This window comes from Chelonia mydas, chromosome 24 (genome assembly GCF_015237465.2).
Source record: "Chelonia mydas isolate rCheMyd1 chromosome 24, rCheMyd1.pri.v2, whole genome shotgun sequence".
Lineage (NCBI taxonomy): Eukaryota > Metazoa > Chordata > Testudines > Cheloniidae > Chelonia > Chelonia mydas.
In genome coordinates this window covers 17,319,795-17,342,198 of record NC_051264.2, presented here as the reverse complement: position 1 = coordinate 17,342,198, position 22,404 = coordinate 17,319,795, and the positions used below count along the sequence as shown (strand labels likewise).

The 22,404-nt window shown below is 52.0% G+C and overlaps 2 protein-coding genes across 4 annotated transcripts in view; one reads left to right on the top strand and one right to left on the bottom strand.

The window, feature by feature from the left end:
- The window catches only part of LOC102939344, a 34,521-nt gene extending 16,790 nt beyond the window's left edge, over positions 1 to 17,731 (top strand). Inside the window, exons 9-10 of the mRNA XM_037883271.2 lie at positions 4,277 to 4,289; positions 15,741 to 17,731. Of these exons, the coding sequence (XP_037739199.2) occupies positions 4,277 to 4,289; positions 15,741 to 17,063 (1,336 nt within the window). The 3' untranslated portion in view covers positions 17,064 to 17,731. The remainder of the gene's footprint in view (positions 1 to 4,276; positions 4,290 to 15,740) is intronic.
- The window catches only part of LOC102945115 (interferon-inducible GTPase 5), a 93,835-nt gene continuing 71,640 nt past the window's right edge, over positions 210 to 22,404 (bottom strand). Inside the window, exons 1-3 of one of the 3 annotated variants that reach the window (XM_037883282.2) lie at positions 11,624 to 11,843; positions 3,699 to 5,045; positions 210 to 1,439 (exon numbers count right to left, since the gene is read on the bottom strand). In XM_037883282.2, the coding sequence (XP_037739210.1) occupies positions 1,418 to 1,439; positions 3,699 to 4,957 (1,281 nt within the window). In that variant the 5' untranslated portion in view covers positions 4,958 to 5,045; positions 11,624 to 11,843 and the 3' untranslated portion in view covers positions 210 to 1,417. Of the gene's footprint in view, positions 1,440 to 3,011; positions 5,046 to 11,623; positions 11,934 to 22,404 lie in introns of those variants that run through there. The other 2 variants (XM_037883281.2, XM_043535209.1) reach the window with 2 other exon arrangements.

The following is a 22,404-nucleotide window of genomic DNA, read 5'->3' as shown; positions in this document are numbered from 1 at the left end:
GCCCGCCCGTGGGTGCTGAGCCCTGGAGCACCCACAGAGTCGGCACCTGTGCTGCGTAGCGAGGTCTCTGTGGTCAGAAGCTATCGGTGTGGCGCTCTGCTCGTGTTGGGCGATGACAGCAGTCGGCTGCGTGCGCGTTCCCTCCGGGTGCTGTCCCAGCTCTGCGCAGATCGCTGACACAGCAGACCCCGAATGACCACAGGCTCTAGTAAGGTACGAAGGCACCTGGCCAGGTTTATTGCTCAAACGAAGCGCAGGGATAGTTCCCTATAGACTCGACAGGGCATACTACGAATTTGTGCTCCCTGGCAATGGACACAGCTCAGTCAGCGGCGGGACTTTCCGCTGCCCCCTAGGCCGGACAGAGACACCCCCCCAGGGGTGCGTTCTTATACACAGGTACAAACAAGTTACACAACGTTCCTGACGTATCGAGGTGCAACCCCTTTCCGTAACTATGCACCACCCTTCTACGCAGTGAGGTGCCGCCTCTCACCTTGTACAGGTTGGTTCGAACAAAACAACTCTCTCCATCATACTAGCCTTTTGCCCCTGTCCTTGTTGTCTGTGTGGATGGTATCAAAATGTTCTTGTACCATTTGTAGACGGTCCTGGTACCCAATACACTTTAGATCTATGTTTGTGCAACAGCATATCTTTATGCACCATCAGCCTTCTCCTTGCCAGCTTCTGCGAGCAGGGTCTGCCTCTGGCTCACAGCTTAACGTTGCTTTCTGTTAGCAATGTCTTGACCATTGCTTTAGCTCAGGCCTTAGGTCTCGTACCTGGCCTCTGATACCAAGCGTTTATGTTTCAGGGCCGCATCTTACTACAGTCTCAGTCAGGGATGTGAAAAAACCACCCCACCCACCACAGCCAGCATTGCAATGTGTAGATGCAGCTGTGCCAATGGAAGAGCGCTTAGCTAACGTCGTTCGGGGAGGCAGTGTTCCTACACAAACTCCTGTCAGCATCTACGCCTGGTCTGTACTTAAGAGTGAGGCTGACATAGCAACTAGAGACTTAATTTTGTTAAAAAAAAAAAAAAAAAAAAGAGAGAGAGAGACTAAGAGGACAAATGAGAAGTCATGACAAAGCCCTGGCTGGGATGATTTAGTTGGGGTTGGTCCTGCTTTGAGCAGGGGGTGGGACTAGATGACCTCCTGAGGTCCCTTCCAACCCTGATCTTCTAGGATTCTAAGTCTGCTCAAAAATTTTTATAAAACAATTTCTTTTGTAATATACAGAATACAGGTTTTATCAGCAAGAGTTTGGAAGGACCTGGATAATTCACACATTGCTTTCCACTCATGCAAAGGAGCAGAGCTGAGACCTCTATGACACATGAATTAAGCTAAATGGCTGTAAGGCACCAGTTTAAGGTGTCCTCACAGAGGTTTGCTCTAGTCTAACTAAATCAAATTAAAAAGGGATTTTGGTTAAAGTGGTGCAACTTCTGCCTGTAGACCAGGCCTGAACTTGGTATCATGTTGTCACGCTGCCCGGAGAGACTCAAGGGCATGGGTACCAACCTCAGGGCAAACTGCCAGCAATAGGGCACAAACCCCCAAACTGGGTGTGAGATCTATGTTTCGATTTCACGAAAACCAAATATCAAGTGTAAACTCCTCAGGCACCATAACAGCCCAATCATGGAGTCACAGACAGTCGCCTGGGGTACCCTGCTCGATTTTGCCACCCAGGCAAGCCTGCCTTTATGATGGATGGTCACTTACACCAAAAATCTCAGCAATATTTAGCATCTGAAGAAGTGGGTATTCACCCATGAAAGCTTATGCTCCAATACGTCTGTTAGTCTATAAGGTGCCACAGGACTCTTTGCCGCTTTCACAGATCCAGACTAACACGGCCACCCCTCGGATACTTAGCATATTTAGGTTTCTCCCAGTTCCAAAGGACCCGTCACTTATACCATGCCAATTGCACTTTAGATCTCGCACCAAAGATGATGCTTGTGGCCAATCCTATAATAAACTCACTAAGAATTGATTAATTAAGAAAAGGAAAGAAGAATTCCTTATTTACAAGATTAACGCAGGTAAACATACATGCACACAAGGTGTGGGAACCGTGGTAATAGGTCATCTCTACATGCTCCTCAGGGCTAACCCAGGCTAACCTGGGATTCTTTTGCCTGTGTTATGTAGCTCTTTTGCACTTTTAGAGTTCAAGCCACATAAAGATGATAATTTTTCTTGTCAGGCAGTTTTAGTCCCTCCCTCCCCCAGTGTTTAAGCTGACAGGATGAGCGCTTCTGCCCCTCCCCTCTTCATGGGTGTGCAGGGGAACAATCCACAAAGTCTTTGGTTTATGACAGTGGCTCTCAACCTTTCCAGACGACTCTTCCCCTTTCAGGAGTTTGATTTGTCTTGTGTGCCCCCAAGTTTCCCCTCACTTAAAAATGACCTGCTTACAAAATCAGACCAAAAATACAAAAGTATCACAGTGCTGTCAAAGCGCACTATTACCGAAAAATTGCTGCCTTTCTCATTTTTATCGTACAATTATAAAATAAATCAATTGGGATACAAATATTGCACTTACATTTCAGTGGACAGTCTATAGAGCCGTGTAAACACGTCATGGTCTGTATGAAATTTTAGTTTGTACTGACTTTGCTCGTGCTTTTTATATGGCCTGCTGTAAAACTAGAAAATGCCTAGATGAGTTGATGGAGACCCCCTGGAAGACCTCTGTGTATCCCCAGGGGTACATGTACCCCTGGTTGAGAATCACTGGTGTATGATGTCCCACAATGGCCTGTTTGGATCCAATAGGCCTTCCTGATGGGCAGGAGATCACCCTTCCCGGGGCAAACCAGTATTTCACACTTGATGAGTTTTCTTTCCTGGCTGGGTTTACGGTTTCAGAGCAAACGTTTTTACAAAACCCTCAAGTACTACCTCCATATAGAGCAGGGGTCGAGGACTCGAACCCCAGACGGCACGGTTCGTTGTCTGACCAGAGAGAGACAGCCAACACCAGCAAGGTCCGAACTCAAAGCTCTTTATTGAAGAGTGCACGCAACAATAGAGAGCTGCCCGTCTCCAAAGAGAACCAGCCAGCCTCTAAGTAAAACTCATAGGTTTTTATAGACAGTCCCGTCGCGTCACAGATTTATTCATAAAGCAGCCCCCCCCCACCATATTAGTTAAAATCCTCTTTCTCTGTATGCATGCACATCTACCCCCCCTTATTGTAGATAACTTTTAGCAAATCACAGTGCTTCACTAACTTTCTTATCGGAATGGGTGTCAACCAGGAGATGAGGAGTTAAAACAGACATAACACAAGAACAGGGAGTGGAAAACAGCGCCTCTGTATCTCAAGGATTGTTCCCAGCACATCTGGTACAAAACTGCAGGAATGCAGGCCTCCCTTTTTTTCTCACTCTCTGTAACTTAAACAAATATTCCTTCATTCTACTTTCAGAGACTTTCCCAGCAGCCTCTCTTGGCCTGACTTGGGTTCGGTTGGCATAACTGCCTCTTGTTTAGCTTTTCTCACCTAACACAGGGGATTGAGGCATAAAAAGTGAAATTAAGGCAGGCCGCAACTCACAAGCATTTCCTAAAGTCTGAACACATTTTTGTAAGCTTAACATCTATATTAACAATCCTCACACACAGACTGGTTTCCAGCTCTGAATTTGTCAGGGCTGAGGCCTAGAGTCCTGGCATGAGCTGGCACCTGGTCGGCCAGTGTCACACCTGCCTCCAGCTGAGATTGGATTGGTTGGGTTTTTTTCATGCATTACAGGCAACTTGATTTCTTGGTGATGTTGTTTTGACTTTTTCTCTTCTCCCTCCAAAGCCTTTGCCAAGACTCTTTGGGTATCTTCAGCAAGGTTGCTTATAAAGTTATCCAGCATAAACTTTGTTGTGCCAAAAGAAACCTGTGCAGAAAACAGTGACCCGACCACTGGCATAGTCCAGGCAAAGTAAGTCAGATACATCACTCCCTCACCTGCAGACTTTTCCAGCAGCTTCAGTACAAGGTCAGTAGTTATTTCTGTGACCAGTGGAGAACTTATCACGGCCTTCAGATCTTTCTCCCGCTTCCCAACCTGTTCAGCGAGTGCAGTGAGGGAGTCAGAATTCAGGCCAAAATTCTTGCAGTAATCTCTCATGCAACCCACCAAGATAGCAATGTCAGCAACAAGAGAAAGACCCGGAAGAGGAATAGCACCAGGACCGCCCGACAAGGTAGCTGGATTACATGTGGTCTTCTGCATGGCTGTTTTCTTCTCTTGCAGGGTCGAGCATGAGGTATCGAGCAGCTTTTGCAACATAGCATGGCAGAGTTCTTTACCCAGAGTTTCCTTCAGGAGGGGAAAATCGTGCTTGTCAGATTCCCAGTTGGAGAGGAGAAAAACCTGAGGGTCATTCACCCCTGCTCTTTGCAGATGGGCTTTGCAGTCCTCTCTGATCTGTTGCAGGGTTCTCACCTCACTATAGTTTATTTTTCTCTTTTCAGCCCCCAAGTCTTGGTCCACTTTGGAGCGTACAAAATAAAACTTCTTCATGTTCTCCTGGATCTTCTGTGCAAGGTTGGCATGAATATCTCTGAAGCGTGTAGCAGTGACAATAAGGAAAAAATCATATCCTGACAAGTATTTATCAGTCATCTTGTGTTCAATTGACTGAAAATTTGGCGTTCCGATTCCTGGAAGGTCCCATAAGAAAACATTAGGGTATTCAGGATGTGAATACATGGTTGACCACACGGTCGTTTCCACCACCCCGACCTCAGCGGCTCCTATATCACCATCAGCTAAGCCCAGGAAGGCATTGACAAACGATGACTTTCCAGAGCCCGACTCCCCGATGACAGCAATTTCGAATAATCTGGGTGACTTGATCATCTGCTGCGCTATCGAAGCTGCTTTTCTAAGGTTTCCTTCTTGGACAGCAGCTTTGAATTCTTCTTCGCTCATAGTGGGAGATTTTTTCCCAACCGCTACTGGGTCAATGGACTTTTACTGAGACTTCCTGTGAGCCGCTCAATCGACCTAAGCTGCCTGTCTTTGAAAAAGAGAACAAATACTTCAGTTATTAAAAATAAATGGAATTAATCTCCCCTATGACCCTGCCATTATATCTACTATAAGTCCTCAAGACCTAGGGTCAGATCCTGGAGCTACGGCTGTTTTATCCCAGCTGGGAATCTGTCCCCAATCACCCCAGTGGAGCTACGGCCCGTTGACCCAAGCTGGCAATCTGCCCCTTCATTACTGTGTTATTAGTACTATTCTATTTTGGCCAAGCAAAGTGAGGTCCTACATGCAACTTGATGGCATTTCTCTGTTTGTTTGTCTGCCCGTTGGACAAGCAGAACGGGGAAATAGACACACTGGGTACGTCTACACTGCAGTAAAACACCTGTGGCTGGCCCGTGTCGGCTGTCTCGGGCTCATGGGGCTTGGGCTGTGCGGCAATAAAATTACAGTGTAGACCTCCGGGCTCGGGCTGGATCCCGGGCTCTGGGCCCCTCGGGGGACACAGGCCAGCTGCAGATGGTTTATTGCAGTGTAGATGTACCCACTAAGCCCTTGGCAACTGGTTAGCTGGCCAAGCAGCTTCAACCAACTCCGTAAGGGCAGGTCTACACTACAAGCTGGCACCGATGCAGCTGCACCACTGTAGTGCTTCTGGTGAAGATGCTCTCAGCTGACAGGAGAGATCTCCCATCGGCTTCATAGCTCCACCTCTGCGAGAGGCGGCAGCTATGTCAGGGCAGAGGATTTCCTTCTGACAGCGCTGTCTACACGGGGGTGGGGGAGTCAGATTGCCATAAACCAGGTCTCTCAGGGGATTTTTTCACCCCCCTGAGCACTGTTGTTATTCGGAAGTAAGTGTGTGGTGTAGACAAAATCAAAGAACCAGTTGATGGCCCTATTAACACCTTCACAGCTCTCCAATCTCTCCTTCCCCAGACCTGGAGAAGAGCCCTGGGTAGCTCCGGAGCTCATCTCTCTCTCAGACAGAAGTTGGTCCAATAAAAGCTATTCCCTCCTCCACCTTGTCTCTCTAATATCCTGGGACCCACATGGCTACAACTACACCACAAACAACATTCTCCCAACGGAACGGAACATGTCGACCTCTTAATGACTGATCTCACAGACAGAAAGAAAAGACATAATAATGGGAGGGGGATGGGAAGCATACAGAGCCCCTGGCTTGGGGTAGGGAGTCTTTCAAATAGAGGGGGATGCGTGGGGGCACCCAGGAAGCTTGTGGAGAGACAGAAGGTCAGGTACGGCTGGAAGAAGACAGAGTGGGAAGAAATCTACCTTGGACCCAGACTGTAACTTGTGAAGTCTTAGCTGCTAGAAAGCATCTTTATTTACTTTTATTTGCTTGTCATCATTTTTGTCTTTATCCCTTGTACCTGAATTCACTGAGCCTAACAAAAGAGAGGACTGATGTCTACACTATGAACCTCACACCACCACAGCCATGCCGCTCAGCCGTGCTCTCTAAGTTACGCAGGGTGGCCGCTCTCTGTCAGCGGGAGAGAGCTCTCCTGCCCACGAAATAAAACCGCCCCCAATGAAGGGTACTGGGCTGTGGGAGTGGGGGAGATCTATGCGTGTTGGGGTCCTGGGCAGGGGGGGTCTGCGTGGGGTACCGGGAGGTTGCAGTGGGGCTGAGGATGGGGGTGGGGGCTGGATTCAGGGCACTGTGCATTTGTGTGGGAGGGTGCTGGGCATAGCGGATCCATGGGGGGCTGGGCGGGGGGGGCTGCGTGGCCCGGCATGGACCCACCTCTACAGGGAAGGGGCACGCTGGCAGCACAGGGCTGGGCGGGGCAGTGTGCGTCTGGCGACTGCCGGTTTGTAAACAGTGCCCCCACATTGGGCGTGACCGCCCCCGCCGTGCCTTGTCCCTGGCCGGCCCCTCGCTCCAAGGACCGACCTCCCTGCGCCATGTTCCATTGCTCCCATAGGGGCCCACAAAAAGTTTATCCGACCCTGACTGGGTCAGAGCTATGGTTCATCTAGCCCAGTATCCCATCTTCCAACAGTGGCCAATGCCAGGTGCCCCCGAGGGAATGAACAGAATAATCAGGGAACCATCAAGTGACCCATCCCCTCTTGTCCTGTCCAGCTCCTGGCAGTCAAAGCTTAGGGACCCATCCCTGCCCGTCCTGGCTCATAGACATTGGTGAATCTACCCTCCATGAACGTATCTAATTCTGTTCTTAGCCTAGTTATATTTTTGGCCTTCACAACATCCCCGGGCAAACAAGTTCCCCAGGGTGCCTGTGTGTTGGGTGAAGAAGCACTGCCTTGTGTTTGTTTTAAACCTGCCGCCTGTTAATTTGACTGGGTGACCCCTGCTGGTTGTGTTATGTGAAGGGGTAAATAACACTTCCTTCTTCACTCTCTCCTTCCATTCATGGAATCATGGAATTGCAGGACGGGAAGGGACCTCGAGAGGTCGTCTAGTCCAGGCCCAGGCACTCAAGGCAGGGTTACGTAATAACTAGACCATCCCTGACAGATGTTTGTCTAACCTGCTCTTAAAAACCTCTAATGACGGAGATTCCACAACCTCCCTAGGCAATTTGTTCTTGGCAGTTAGGAAGTATTTCCTGATGTCCAACCTAAACCTCATGGTTGTACAGACTGACATTCTGACATGGGTGGCTTTATTGCATCGGCGTAACGGGGCGCTTACGTTGTCGGAGACAAATTAGTGTGTAGACATGTGCACAGATAGGTGGACGCAAAGTGACTTATGTCAACCAAATTCTGTAGCACAGACCAGGCCTCAGGCTCTCCTGTTGAAGCTTTGAATCCATAGTTAAAGAGATACTGGGCCACACAGAGGGTGCGTGAGAATGACTGTATAGCCTGGTGGTGAGAGCACCCACCTGGAAAACACAGTGTGGAGTTCGCCCGCTCACTGACCCTTCAATTATGTATCCACCATGGAACAGCGTCCCCAGGGGAGACTCGGGGAGCCCGCGTCAGCCAGTCACCTTATGCCAGGGGCTACCGCAGCTGCCACTGGCTGACCCATTTGGGCAGTACCGGGTTCACCGCGGCACTGGGCCCACACTCAGAAGGGGCCCCGGTGTCCGGACTTGCTGCTTCAGCCTCCAGCGACCAGCCCAATCCCCCGGCCGGCTGAGCTGGCCAGGAAAACTGCCCCTGCCGCCTGTGAGTGCTGGGGGCAGTTCCCCCCTGTCCCCCAAGGCAGGGAGCCAGGGGAGTAGAGTGGAGCGGGCTGGGGCCAGGTCACTCCACTTCCCGTCGCCCCGGGACTGCGGGGTCGGGCCCGCCTGCTCCTGCCCCCCACAGACCTTGGGCACAGTCCCCCCACCGCGCGGAGGCCTGGGGACACCCCCCCTTCCCCTGCGTAGGGCACCACAATGTCGAGGGATGGCCTTGCTGGTCCTGGCTGGTTGTGCCGCTTCCGGGGGGCCAGAGGGTCCCTGACTGGCCCCAGCAGTGTTGCTGGTTGAGCTCCCCTTCTGTGTGCTGGGAGCCATCCTGTTTTCCGTACAACGGTGAGTGCCTATGGGGGGGAAGGGCAGGGGCAGGCTGGGGCTAGGGGGAAAGAGGCAGGGGGGAAGGAAGTGGGTGGGGTGGGGAGGAGAAGGGGGCAAAGGAAGCGGGGGCCAGGGGAAGCGGGGGCTGGGGGAAAGAGGCAGTGAGGACAAGATGGGGGTGGGATGGGGAAGAGATGGGGCAGTGGGGAAGGGGCCTGGGATGGGGAAGGGAAGAGAAGGGGCCAGGGGAAGCGGGGGCTGGGGGAAAGAAGCAGTGAGGACAAGGGGGGTGGGATGGGGAGGAGATGGGGAAGAGAAGGAAGCAGGGGAAGCAGGGAAAGAGGCAGTGGGGAAGGAAGGGGGTGGGGTGGGGAGGAGATGGAGCGGTGGGGAAGGGGCATGGGATGGGGAAGTGGGGGATGGGGGAAAGAGGCAGTGGGGATGAAGGGGGTGGGATGAGGAGGAGATGGGGCAGTGGGGAAGGGATATGGGATGGGGAAGAGAAGGGGATGGGGGAAAGAGGCAGTGGGGAAGGAAGAGGGTGAGGTGGGGAGGAGATGGGGCAGTGGGGAAGGGGCAGGGGATGGGGAAGAGAAGGGGAGGGGGAAGTGGGGGAAGAGGCAGTGGGGAAGGGGCAGGGGATGGGGAAGAGAAGGGGAGTGGGAAGCGGGGGAAGAGGCAGTGGGGAAGGGGCAGGGGATGGAGAAGAGAAGGGGAGTGGGAAGTGGGGGAAGAGGCAGTGGGGAAGGGGCAGGGGATGGGGAAGAGAAGGGGAGTGGGAAGTGGGGGAAGAGGCCGTGGGGAAGGGGCAGGGGATGGGGAAGAGAAGGGGAGGGGGAAGTGGGGGCAGGGGGAAGAGGCAGTGGGGAAGGAAGAGGGTGAGGTGGGGAGGAGATGGGGCAGTGGGGAAGGGGCAGGGGATGGGGAAGAGAAGGGGAGGGGGGAAGCTGGAGCCCAGCCTGCGGCATCCCCTTGGCAGAAGCTGGGGCTCCCCTGTTCAGCAGGCCCATCGAACCCTCACCCTGACAAGCCCCACCTCCCCTGCATCTGTACCACCCCGATGAACCCCCCTGACACCCTCCCCACTGAGCCCCAACCACCTGCAACTGGACCCCCACCCAAATGAAGCCCACCTCCCCTGCACTAGACCCCCCCCGCTGAGCCCCAGACACCTTCACCTGGATCCCCTGCAGAGTCCCATTTGCCCCTGCACCTGGAACCCCTCAATGAGCTTCTGTGCATCCAGATCTCCCACTGAGCCGCCCGCACCCAGATTGCCCCACAGCGAACTCTCTGACCCCCACCTGGATCCCCCCACACTAAGTCCCTCTCCACGTGGATCCTGCTGCTGGGCTGAGCCTGCTCACCCACGCCTGGGGTGCCTGGCACAGGGGGGCAGGGCCCCAGGGTGTTGCTGGGACAGGCCTGGCCCTTGCATTGTGTCAGGGTCGGGTGCAGCCTCACTGCCGAGTCCCTGTCCCGGGGTGGGGTGGGGGGAGGCTGCAGGGATCTCCCACCTCCATGCAACCAGTGGCCTGTGCTCCCCACTGCCATGTTGGAGCCTCCACATTTATTTATTGGACAAATAAAATTTGCAGAATTTTAAACTATTACGTGCAGAATTTTTATGTTTCTGGTGCAGAATCCCCTCAGGAATATGGGGTGCTGTGCAGCTGTGATAGTGGGCTGTGAGGAAAGTGGGGGGCAGTGGGGAGATCTATGGGCAGGGGGCGCTGGGCATAAGGGTGGGCACTGGGCAGGGGGGCGGTGTGGTGCGGGCCCACCCCCAAGGGGAAGGGTCACGCTGGCAGCACAGGGCTGGGCAGGCCAGTGTGCGTCTGGCAGCTGCAGATTTGTAAACAGTGCCCCTCCTGCTGGGCTGTGTGGAGCGGGGCTGCTCCCGCTGCGCTGGGCCTCATTGCCCCCAGCCCGCCCTTCACTCTCGAGACTGACCATCCCGCCCCCTTGCACCTTGCCCCATGGGGGCCCACAAATATGTATGGTGCTGGGCCCACAAAAACTTAATCCGGCCCTGCATTTGAGCTCTGATAGCAAAGGGAGTGGGCTGAAGACGGGGCGGGTGGCTGTCCACTCTGGAACACACAGGCCCTCCCAGAAAATAGCCCCAGGCTAGTGAGCTGGTTAATTTTATTTCTGGTTTTGTAACTTATGGCAGGGGCACGCAGCACCTTGAATAGGCCCCTTTATGCTTTTGCATACAAAGCTACATAAATTAACACAAACAGGTTTTAGTGACAGCCAGCACCCCAGCAGAGGGAAGAGGCGCTGGTCCACTCCCCACCTGGGCCAGTTGCTGGGGGGACACTTGACCTGCATGACCCCCCCGACCTGTGGCCTTGGGTCTAAATAATACTTTGTCCTGTCATGAGTGCCAGGAACTGGACTAAAAACCCTCTTGAGCTCGCTTCCAGTCCTATGACTCTGTGAATCTAGAGCTGGGAAAATAATGGATTTCACAGTTTGTTGGCAATTTTGAAAAGTCAGGGGAATAAAAAGCATTTGGGGTTGAGCCGAAAACAGAACTTTTTAAACCTGTCAGCTAATTAACGAGTTAAATTTTTGTTTTGTTTTGGGACAAAGGAAACATTTCATTTCAGTTCTGCCATTTTTTAAATCATTGTGTAATTAAAGAAATCAGAGGAAATTGTGACACAAAAAGCCACTCTGAAACTTTTCATTTACAAAATGTCATTAGGAAACATTTCTGTTTTTTCCTGCAATTAGGGTGCCCCTCCCCCCAAACGAATAATTTGGCAAAATCAACTGAAATTCACAAAACATTTCAGTATCACCAAACCTGCATTTTTTGCACCCCCCTACCCCCCACACAAATGTTTTAGGCAAAACTGTTTTGCCCAGCTCCGACGACAAGCCCCTGGAGTTGTCTTTGGCTGGGTGACCAGGGGGGAGTTGAGTGTGGAATGGTAAACACGGAAGTATCTAGAAGCTATTTTCAGCAAGACCTTCATAGCAACCATTTTCAATCACTTGTGCCTTGAACCTACAGACACGAAGAAGCTGCTAAAATGACACCAGGAATCAATTTAACCAACCCACCCTGGAGCAGAAAATCTCTTACCTTCCACCCCTGGGTGTTTCCATTCCTGGGACCTTCTCGGGAAGTTAAAGAAATATGGTAATTCTTTGTGTTTCACCCATCTCTCTCTCTCTCTCTCCCTGTAAGTCTGTGATGCAGTAATACGGAAACTGAAAGTACCACGCAATCTATTGAAATAACAGGAAGCAGAGCTTAAGTATAATTTCTGTGAGCTCCACCCGGCACGCAGCCACAAGGCTTCCCCATCCCACCCCCCACTTGTCCTCACTGCCTCTTTCCCCCAGCCCCCGCTTCCCCTTGCCCCCGCTTCCTTTGCCCCCTTCTCCTCCCCACCGCACCCACTTCCTTCCCCCCTGCCCTTCCCCCCCCATAGGCACTCACCGTTGTACGGAAAACAGGATGGCTCCCAGCACACAGAAGGGGAGCTCAACCAGCAACACTGCTGGGGCCAGTCAGGGACCCTCTGGCCCCCCGGAAGCGGCACAACCAGCCAGGACCAGCAAGGCCATCCCTCGACATTGTGGTGCCCTACGCAGGGGAAGGGGGGGTGTCCCCAGGCCTCCGCGCGGCGGGGGGACTGTGCCCAAGGTCTGTGGGGGGCAGGAGCAGGCGGGCCCGACCCCGCAGTCCCGGGGCGACGGGAAGTGGAGTGACCTGGCCCCAGCCCGCTCCGCTCTACTCCCCTGGCTCCCTGCCTTGGGACTTGGGGGGCAGGGGGGAACTGGCCCCCAGTACTCACAGGCGGCAGGGGCAGTTTTCCTGGCCAGCTCAGCCGGCCGGGGGATTGGGCTGGTCGCTGGAGGCTGAAGCAGCAAGTCCGGACACCGGGGCCCCTTCTGAGTGTGGGCCCAGTGCCGCGGTGAATCCGGTACTGCCCAAATGGGTCAGCCAGTGGCAGCTGCGGTAGCCCCTGGCATAAGGTGACTGGCTGACGCGGGCTCCCCGAGTCTCTCCTGGGGACGCTGCTCCATGGTGGATACATAATTGAAGGGTCAGTGAGCGGGCGAACGCCACACTGTGTTTTCCAGGTGGGTGCTCTAACCACCAGGCTCTACAGTCATTCTCACGCGCCCTCTGTCTGGCCCAGTCTCTCTTTAACTATTGATCCAAAGCTTCAACAGGAGAGCCTGAGGCCTGGTCTGTCCTACAGAATTTGGTTGACATAAGTCACTTTTGGCACCTTAGAGACTAACCAATTTATCTGAGCATGAGCTTTCGTGAGCTACAGCTCACTTCATCGGATACATCGGATGAAGTGAGCTGTAGCTCACGAAAGCTCATGCTCAAATAAATTGGTTAGTCTCTAAGGTGCCACAAGTACTCCTTTTCTTTTTGCGAATACAGACTAACATGGCTGTTACTCTGAAATAAGTCACTTTGCGTCCACCTATCTGTGCACGTGTCTACATGCTAATTTGTCTCCGGACAACGTAAGCGCCCCGTTACGCCGATGCAATAAAGCCACCCATGTCAGAAAGTCAGTCTGTACAACCATGAGGTTTAGGTTGGACATCAGGAAATACTTCCTAACTGCCAAGAACAAATTGCCTAGGGAGGTTGTGGAATCTCCGTCATTAGAGGTTTTTAAGAGCAGGTTAGACAAACATCTGTCAGGGATGGTCTAGTTATTACATAACCCTGCCTTGAGTGCCTGGGCCTGGACTAGACGACCTCTCGAGGTCCCTTCCCGTCCTGCAATTCCATGATTCCATGAATGGAAGGAGAGAGTGAAGAAGGAAGTGTTATTTACCCCTTCACATAACACAACCAGCAGGGGTCACCCAGTCAAATTAACAGGCGGCAGGTTTAAAACAAACACAAGGCAGTGCTTCTTCACCCAACACACAGGCACCCTGGGGAACTTGGTTGCCCGGGGATGTTGTGAAGGCCAAAAATATAACTAGGCTAAGAACAGAATTAGATACGTTCATGGAGGGTAGATTCCCCAATGTCTATGAGCCAGGACGGGCAGGGATGGGTCCCTAAGCTTTGACTGCCAGGAGCTGGACAGGACAAGAGGGGATGGGTCACTTGATGGTTCCCTGATTATTCTGTTCATTCCCTCGGGGGCACCTGGCATTGGCCACTGTTGGAAGACGGGATACTGGGCTAGATGAACCATTGCTCTGACCCAGTCAGGGCCGGATAAACTTTTTGTGGGCCCCTATGGGAGCAATGGAACATGGCGCAGGGAGGTCGGTCCTTGGAGCGAGGGGCCGGCCAGGGGCAAGGCACGGCGGGGGCGGTACGCCCAATGTGGGGGCACTGTTTACAAACCGGCAGTCGCCAGACGCACACTGCCCCGCCCAGCCCTGTGCTGCCAGCGTGCCCCTTCCCTGTAGAGGTGGGTCCATGCTGGGTCACGCAGCGCCCCCGCCCAGCCCCGCATGGACCCGCTATGCCCAGCACCCTCCCACACAAATGCACAGCGCCCTGAATCCAGCCCCCGCCCCCATCCTCAGCCCCACTGCAACCTCCCGGTACCCCACGCAGACGCCCCCTGCCCAGGACCCCAACACGCATAGATCTCCCCCACTCCCACAGCCCAGTACCCTTCATTGGGGGCGGTTTTATTTCATGGGCAGGAGAGCTCTCTCCCGCTGACAGAGAGCGGCCACCCTGCGTAACTTAGAGAGCACGGCTGAGCGGCACGGCTGTGGTGGTGTGAGGTTCATAGTGTAGACGTCAGTCCTCTCTTTTGTTAGGCTCAGTGAATTCAGGTACAAGGGATAAAGACAAAAATGATGACAAGCAAATAAAAGTAAATAAAGATGCTTTCTAGCAGCTAAGACTTAACAAGTTACAGTCTGGGTCCAAGGTAGATTTCTTCCCACTCTGTCTTCTTCCAGCCGTACCTGACCTTCTGTCTCTCCACAAGCTTCCTGGGTGCCCCCACGCATCCCCCTCTATTTGAAAGACTCCCTACCCCAAGCCAGGGGCTCTGTATGCTTCCCATCCCCCTCCCATTATTATGTCTTTTCTTTCTGTCCGTGAGATCAGTCATTAAGATGTCGACATGTTCCGTTCCGTTGGGAGAACGTTGTTTGTGGTGTAGTTGTAGCCATGTGGGTCCCAGGATGTTAGAGAGACAAGGTGGGGGAGGGAATAGCTTTTATTGGACCAACTTCTGTCCCAGAGAGAGACGAGCTCCGGAGCTACCCAGGGCTCTTCTCCAGGTCTGGGGAAGGAGAGATTGGAGAGCTGTGAAGGTGTTAATAGGGCCATCAGCTGGTTCTTTGATTTTGTCTACACCACACACTTACTTCTGAATAACAACAGTGCTCAGGGGGGTGAAAAAATCCCCTGAGAGACCTGGTTTATGGCAATCTGACTCCCCCACCCCCGTGTAGACAGCGCTGTCAGAAGGAAATCCTCTGCCCTGACATAGCTGCCGCCTCTCGCAGAGGTGGAGCTATGAAGCCGATGGGAGATCTCTCCTGTCAGCTGAGAGCATCTTCACCAGAAGCATTACAGTGGTGCAGCTGCATCGGTGCCAGCTTGTAGTGTAGACCTGCCCTTACAGAGTTGGTTGAAGCTGCTTGGCCAGCTAACCAGTTGCCAAGGGCTTAGTGGGTACATCTACACTGCAATAAACCATCTGCAGCTGGCCCGTGTCCCCCGAGGGGCCCAGAGCCCGGGATCCAGCCCAAGCTCGGAGGTCTACACTGTGATTTTATTGCCGCACAGCCCAAGCCCCATGAGCCCGAGTCAGCCGACACGGGCCAGCCACAGGTGTTTTACTGCAGTGTAGACGTACCCAGTGTGTCTATTTCCCCGTTCTGCTTGTCCAACGGGCAGACAAACAAACAGAGAAATGCCATCAAGTTGCATGTAGGACCTCACTTTGCTTGGCCAAAATAGAATAGTACTAATAACACAGTAATGAAGGGGCAGATTGCCAGCTTGGGTCAACGGGCCGCAGCTCCACTGGGATGATTGGGGACAGATTCCCAGCTGGGATAAAACAGCAGTAGCTCCAGGATCTGACCCTAGGTCTTGAGGACTTATAGTAGATATAATGGCAGGGTCATAGGGGAGATTAATTCCATTTATTTTTAATAACTGAAGTATTTGTTCTCTTTTTCAAAGACAGGCAGCTTAGGTCGATTGAGCGGCTCACAGGAAGTCTCAGTAAAAGTCCATTGACCCAGTAGCGGTTGGGAAAAAATCTCCCACTATGAGCGAAGAAGAATTCAAAGCTGCTGTCCAAGAAGGAAACCTTAAAAAAGCAGCTTCGATAGCGCAGCAGATGATCAAGTCACCCAGATTATTCGAAATTGCTGTCATCGGGGAGTCGGGCTCTGGAAAGTCATCGTTTGTCAATGCCTTCCTGGGCTTAGCTGATGGTGATATAGGAGCCGCTGAGGTCGGGGTGGTGGAAACGACCGTGTGGTCAACCATGTATTCACATCCTGAATACCCTAATGTTTTCTTATGGGACCTCCCAGGAATTGGAACGCCAAATTTTCAGTCAATTGAACACAAGATGACTGATAAATACTTGTCAGGATATGATTTTTTCCTTATTGTCACTGCTACATGCTTCAGAGATATTCATGCCAACGTTGCACAGAAGATCCAGGAGAACATGAAGAAGTTTTATTTTGTGCGCTCCAAAGTGGACCAAGACTTGGGGGCTGAAAAGAGAAAAATAAACTATAGTGAGGTGAGAACTCTGCAACAGATCAGAGAGGACTGCAAAGCCCATCTGCAAAGAGCAGGGGTGAATGACGCTCAGGTTTTTCTCCTCTCCAACTGGGAATCTGACAAGCACGATTTTCCCCTCCTGAAGGAAACTCTGGATAAAGAACTCTGCCATGCTATGTTGCAAAAGCTGCTCGATACCTCATGCTCGACCCTGCAAGAGAAGAAAACAGCCATGCAGAAGACCACATGTAATCCAGCTACCTTGTCGGGCGGTCCTGGTGCTATTCCTCTTCCGGGTCTTTCTCTTGTTGCTGACATGTCTATCTTGGTGGGTTGCATGAGAGATTACTGCAAGAATTTTGGCCTGAATTCTGACTCCCTCACTGCACTCGCTGAACAGGTTGGGAAGCGGGAGAAAGATCTGAAGGCCGTGATAAGTTCTCCACTGGTCACAGAAATAATTACTGACCTTGTACTGAAGCTGCTGGAAAAGTCTGCAGGTGAGGGAGTGATGTATCTGACTTACTTTGCCTGGAGTATGCCAGTGGTCGGGTCACTGTTTTCTGCACAGGTTTCTTTTGGCACAACAAAGTTTATGCTGGATAACTTTATAAGCGACCTTGCTGAAGATACCCAAAGAGTCCTGGCAAAGGCTTTGGAGGGAGAAGAGAAAAAGTCAAAACAACATCACCAAGAAATCAAGTTGCCTGTAATGCATGAAAAAAACCCAACCAATCCAATCTCAGCTGGAGGCAGGTGTGACACTGGCCGACCAGGTGCCAGCTCATGCCAAGACTCTAGGCCTCAGCCCTGACAAATTCAGAGCTGGAAACCAGTCTGTGTGTGAGGATTGTTAATATAGATGTTAAGCTTACAAAAATGTGTTCAGACTTTAGGAAATGCTTGTGAGTTGCGGCCTGCCTTAATTTCACTTTTAATGTCTCAATCCCCTGTGTTAGGTGAGAAAAGCTAAACAAGAGGCAGTTATGCCGACCGAACCCAAGTCAGGCCAAGAGAGGCTGCTGGGAAAGTCTCTGAAAGTAGAATGAAGGAATATTTGTTTAAGTTACAGAGAGTGAGAAAAAAAGGGAGGCCTGCATTCCTGCAGTTTTGTACCAGGTGTGCTGGGAACAGTCCTTGAGATACAGAGGCGCTGTTTTCCACTCCCTGTTCTTGTGTTATGTCTGTTTTAACTCCTCGTCTCCTGGTTGACACCCATTCCGATAAGAAAGTTAGTGAAGCACTGTGATTTGCTAAAAGTTATCTACAATAAGGGGGGTAGATGTGCATGCATACAGAGAAAGAGGATTTTAACTAATATGGTGGGGGGGGGGGGGGGGCTGCTTTATGAATAAATCTGTGACGCGACGGGACTGTCTATAAAAACCTATGAGTTTTACTTAGAGGCTGGCTGGTTCTCTTTGGAGACGGGCAGCTCTCTATTGTTGCGTGCACTCTTCAATAAAGAGCTTTGAGATCGGACCTTGCTGGTGTTGGCTGTCTCTCTCTGGTCAGACAACGAACCGTGCCGGCTGGGGTTCGAGTCCTCGACCCTGCTCTATATGGAGGTAGTACTTGAGGGTTTTGTAAAAACGTTTGCTCTGAAACCGTAAACCCAGCCAGGAAAGAAAACTCATCAAGTGTGAAATACTGGTTTGCCCCAGGAAGGGTGATCTCCTGCCCATCAGGAAGGCCTATTGGATCCAAACAGGCCATTGTGGGACATCATACACCAGTGATTCTCAACCAGGGGTACATGTACCCCTGGGGATATACAGAGGTCTTCCAGGGGGTCCATCAACTCATCTAGGCATTTTCTAGTTTTACAACAGGCCACATAAAAAGCACGAGCGAAGTCAGTACAAACTAAAATTTCATACAGACCATGACGTGTTTACACGGCTCTATAGACTGTCCACTGAAATGTAAGTGCAATATTTGTATCCCAATTGATTTATTTTATAATTGTATGATAAAAATGAGAAAGGCAGCAATTTTTTGGTAATAGTGCGCTTTGATAGCACTGTGATACTTTTGTATTTTTGGTCTGATTTTGTAAGCAGGTCATTTTTAAGTGAGGGGAAACTTGGGGGCACACAAGACAAATCAAACTCCTGAAAGGGGAAGAGTCGTCTGGAAAGGTTGAGAGCCACTGTCATAAACCAAAGACTTTGTGGATTGTTCCCCTGCACACCCATGAAGAGGGGAGGGGCAGAAGCGCTCATCCTGTCAGCTTAAACTCTGGCGGAAGGGAGGGACTAAAACTGCCTGACAAGAAAAGTTATCACCTTTATGTGGCTTGAACTCTAAAAGTACAAAAGAGCTACATAACACAGGCAAAAGAATCCCAGGTTAGCCTGGGTTAGCCCTAAGGAGCATGTAGAGATGACCTATTACCACGGTTCCCACACCTTGTGTGCATGTATGTTTACCTGCGTTAATCTTGTAAATAAGGAATTCTTCTTTCCTTTTCTTAATTAATCAATTCTTAATGAGTTTATTATAGGATTGGCCACAAGCATCATCTTTGGTGCGAGATCTAAAGTGCAATTGGCATGGTATAAGTGACAGGTCCTTTGGAACTGGGAGAAACCTAAATATGCTAAGTATCCAAGGGGTGGCCGTGTTAGTCTGGATCTGTGAAAGCGGCAAAGAGTCCTGTGGCACCTTATAGACTAACAGACGTATTGGAGCATAAGCTTTCGTGGGTGAATACCCACTTCTTCAGATGCTAAATATTGCTGAGATTTTTGGTGTAAGTGACCATCCATCATAAAGGCAGGCTTGCCTGGGTGGCAAAATCGAGCAGGGTACCCCAGGCGACTGTCTGTGACTCCATGATTGGGCTGTTATGGTGCCTGAGGAGTTTACACTTGATATTTGGTTTTCGTGAAATCGAAACATAGATCTCACACCCAGTTTGGGGGTTTGTGCCCTATTTCTGGCAATTTGCCCTGAGGTTGGTACCCATGCCCTTGAGTCTCTCCAGGCAGCATGACAACATGATACCAAGTTCAGGCCTGGTCTACAGGCAAAAGTTGCACCACTTTAACCAAAATCCCTTTTTAATTTGATTTAGTTAGACTAGAGCAAACCTCTGTGAGGACACCTTAAACTGGTGCCTTACAGCCATTTAGCTTAATTCATGTGTCACAGAGGTCTCAGCTCTGCTCCTTTGCATGAGTGGAAAGCTATGTGTGAATTATCCAGGTCCTTCCAAACTCTTGCTGATAAAACCTGGATTCTGTATATTACAAAAGAAATTGTTTTATAAAAATTTTTGAGCAGACTTAGAATCCTAGAAGATCAGGGTTGGAAGGGACCTCAGGAGGTCATCTAGTCCCACCCCCTGCTCAAAGCAGGACCAACCCCAACTAAATCATCCCAGCCAGGGCTTTGTCAAGACTTCTCATTTGTCCTCTTAGTCTCTCTCTCTTTTTTTTTTTTTTTAACAAAATTAAGTCTCTAGTTGCTGTGTCAGCCTCACTCTTAAGTACAGACCAGGCGTAGATGCTGACAGGAGTTTGTGCAGGAACACTGCCTCCCCGAACGACGTTAGCTAAGCGCTCTTCCATTGGCACAGCTGCATCTACACATTGCAATGCTGGCTGGGGGGGGGGGGCGGGGGGGGCTTTTTCACATCCCTGATTGAGACTGTAGTAAGATGCGGCCCTGAAACATAAACCCTTGGTATCAGAGGCCAGGTACGAGACCTAAGGCCTGAGCTAAAGCAATGGTCAAGACATTGCTAACAGAAAGCAACGTTAAGCTGTGAGCCAGAGGCAGACCCTGCTCGCAGAAGCTGGCAAGGAGAAGGCTGATGGTGCATAAAGATATGCTGTTGCACAAACATAGATCTAAAGTGTATTGGGTACCAGGACCGTCTACAAATGGTACAAGAACATTCTGATACCATCCACATAGACAACAAGGACGGGGAAAAAGGCTAGTATGATGGAGAGAGTTGTTTTGTTCGAACCAACCTGTACAAGGTGAGAGGCGGCACCTCACTGCGTAGAAGGGTGGTGCATAGTTACGGAAAGGGGTTGCACCTCGATACGTCAGGAGCGTTGTGTAACTTGTTTGTACCTGTGTATAAGAACGCACCCCTGGGGGGGTGTCTCTGTCCGGCCTAGGGGGCAGCGGAAAGTTCCGCCGCTGACTGAGCTGTGTCCATTGCCAGGGAGCACAAATTCGTAGTATGCCCTGTCGAGTCTATAGGGAACTATCCCTGCGCTTCGTTTGAGCAATAAACCTGGCCAGGTGCCTTCGTACCTTACTAGAGCCTGTGGTCATTCGGGGTCTGCTGTGTCAGCGATCTGGGCAGAGCCGGGACAGCACCCGGAGGGAACGCGCACGCAGCCGACTGTTATCATCACCCAACACGAGCAGAGCGCCACACCGGTAGCTTCTGACCACAGAGACCTCGCTACGCAGCACAGGTGCCGACTCCGTGGGTGCTCCAGGGCTCAGCACGCACCGGCGGGCCCTGCCGATCAGCTCCTTCCTCTCCCTCGCGGCGCCCCCGGCTCGCCCACTGCAGGTCAGCTGTTCCGCAGCAGGCAAGATGCTCTGGGGAAAGGAGGAGGAGCAGAGGGCAGGAAGAGGTGGAGTGGGGGTGGGGCACGCTGGGGGGAGGGGTCAGAAAGCAGCAGGAAGAGGCCGAGTGGGGGTGGGGCCTTGGGGGAAGGGGTGGAGTGGGGGGCAGGGCCTGGGGCAGAGCAGGGGCTGAGCACCCCTCGGCAAACCAGAAGGTCGGGGCCTCTGCTACCGAATTAGGTCGGCGCAAGGCAGCTTATGTCCACCTAACCGCGGGAGCGTCCACACTCACATTGCACGCCCGCGACATGACTTCCCTGCTCCGCCAGCGTAAAGACTGCACCTCCACGAGCGGCGCAGAGCCAGAGTCGCTGTAGTTAGGGTGATGCAGCGTCAGGGTAGACACTGTGCTGCTCACATCGACGGTTACCCGCCGTCAGGAGCCATCCCCCCACGCCCCACTGTAGCAGATCGATGGCTCACTGGCGCGGCGCCTCCTGCTGGCCGGTGTCTCTCCCGCTCAGTGTCCCTCCCAGATCCCGGTGCCCCTTACCCTGGGGTTCTGCCCCACGGCAGTCCCCACACTCTGGGTCTTCCCTCCCAGGGAACCCCCAACCCTCTAAACCCACCTCGCCTCCGTGGCTACTGCCAGTCCCCATCTAGCCCCCGCTCACCGGGGCAGGCTGCAGTCTGCAATGGCCACTCATCACGGGCAAGGGGGTTGGACCAGCTGCCTCTGCCTGTCCCCGGGCTGCCCCTCTGCAGCCCCAGTACCACCTTAGGCCTTTAACTAGGCCTCAGCCTGGGGAGTTGCCAGGCTGGAGCACCCCAGCTCCTCCTGCCCTTCCCCAGCCCTGCTCTGCCCAAGGTGCCCTGTCTCCCAGGCAGCCAGGTCCTTCCCCCTCCAAGGCTGGAGTGAGACTGACCCAGCTCCTCCCTCAGCCGTTATATCAGGGCCAGCTGTGGCTGCTTCCCCCAATCAGCCGAGCTTTTTCCCCAGGAGCAGGGTAACTGCCCCGCTACACCCACTCCGACAGTGCAATCCACAGACACACCCGTAGCACACAGCCGACACAAGGAGCGAAGTGGAGACATGCCCCAGCAATGTAATTACTGCAGCGGCCGTTTGCCGACCTAAGTGAGCTTGAGTTTATTTTGTAGTGCAGACGCGGCTGTACATGGCTAAGTTGTAAGTGTAGACCAAGCCTAAGGTCGCAGAGAGCCTGAAACGCTTGCTGTGAGGTGTGAATTGCCCCGTTCACTCCAGTGGGCACGAGCTCAACTGTGCAATGATTCTGAAGGGTCTCAGAGGGGGTGTCTATAATATACACCCACTTTCGGTTGCGCTGGCAGTGTCAAGGGGCTTTCAAGAGGCTTCAGTGTAACTGCAAATAAAGCTTTTAATGGCCACACTGTGAACTATTTCACTGCTCAACCCATGAAAGAAAGGAGAAAAGGGATCGTATTCTGAAGATCGACACCAGCCAAGCGCAGGATGGATAGAACTAGTGTGTGTGTGTGTGTGTGTGTGTGTGAGTGAGAGAGAGAGACTCGGCTGGTGTGTGTAAGATGTATACATTAAGCTGTTTAAGTTTATTGATTTTATTGCCTTATTG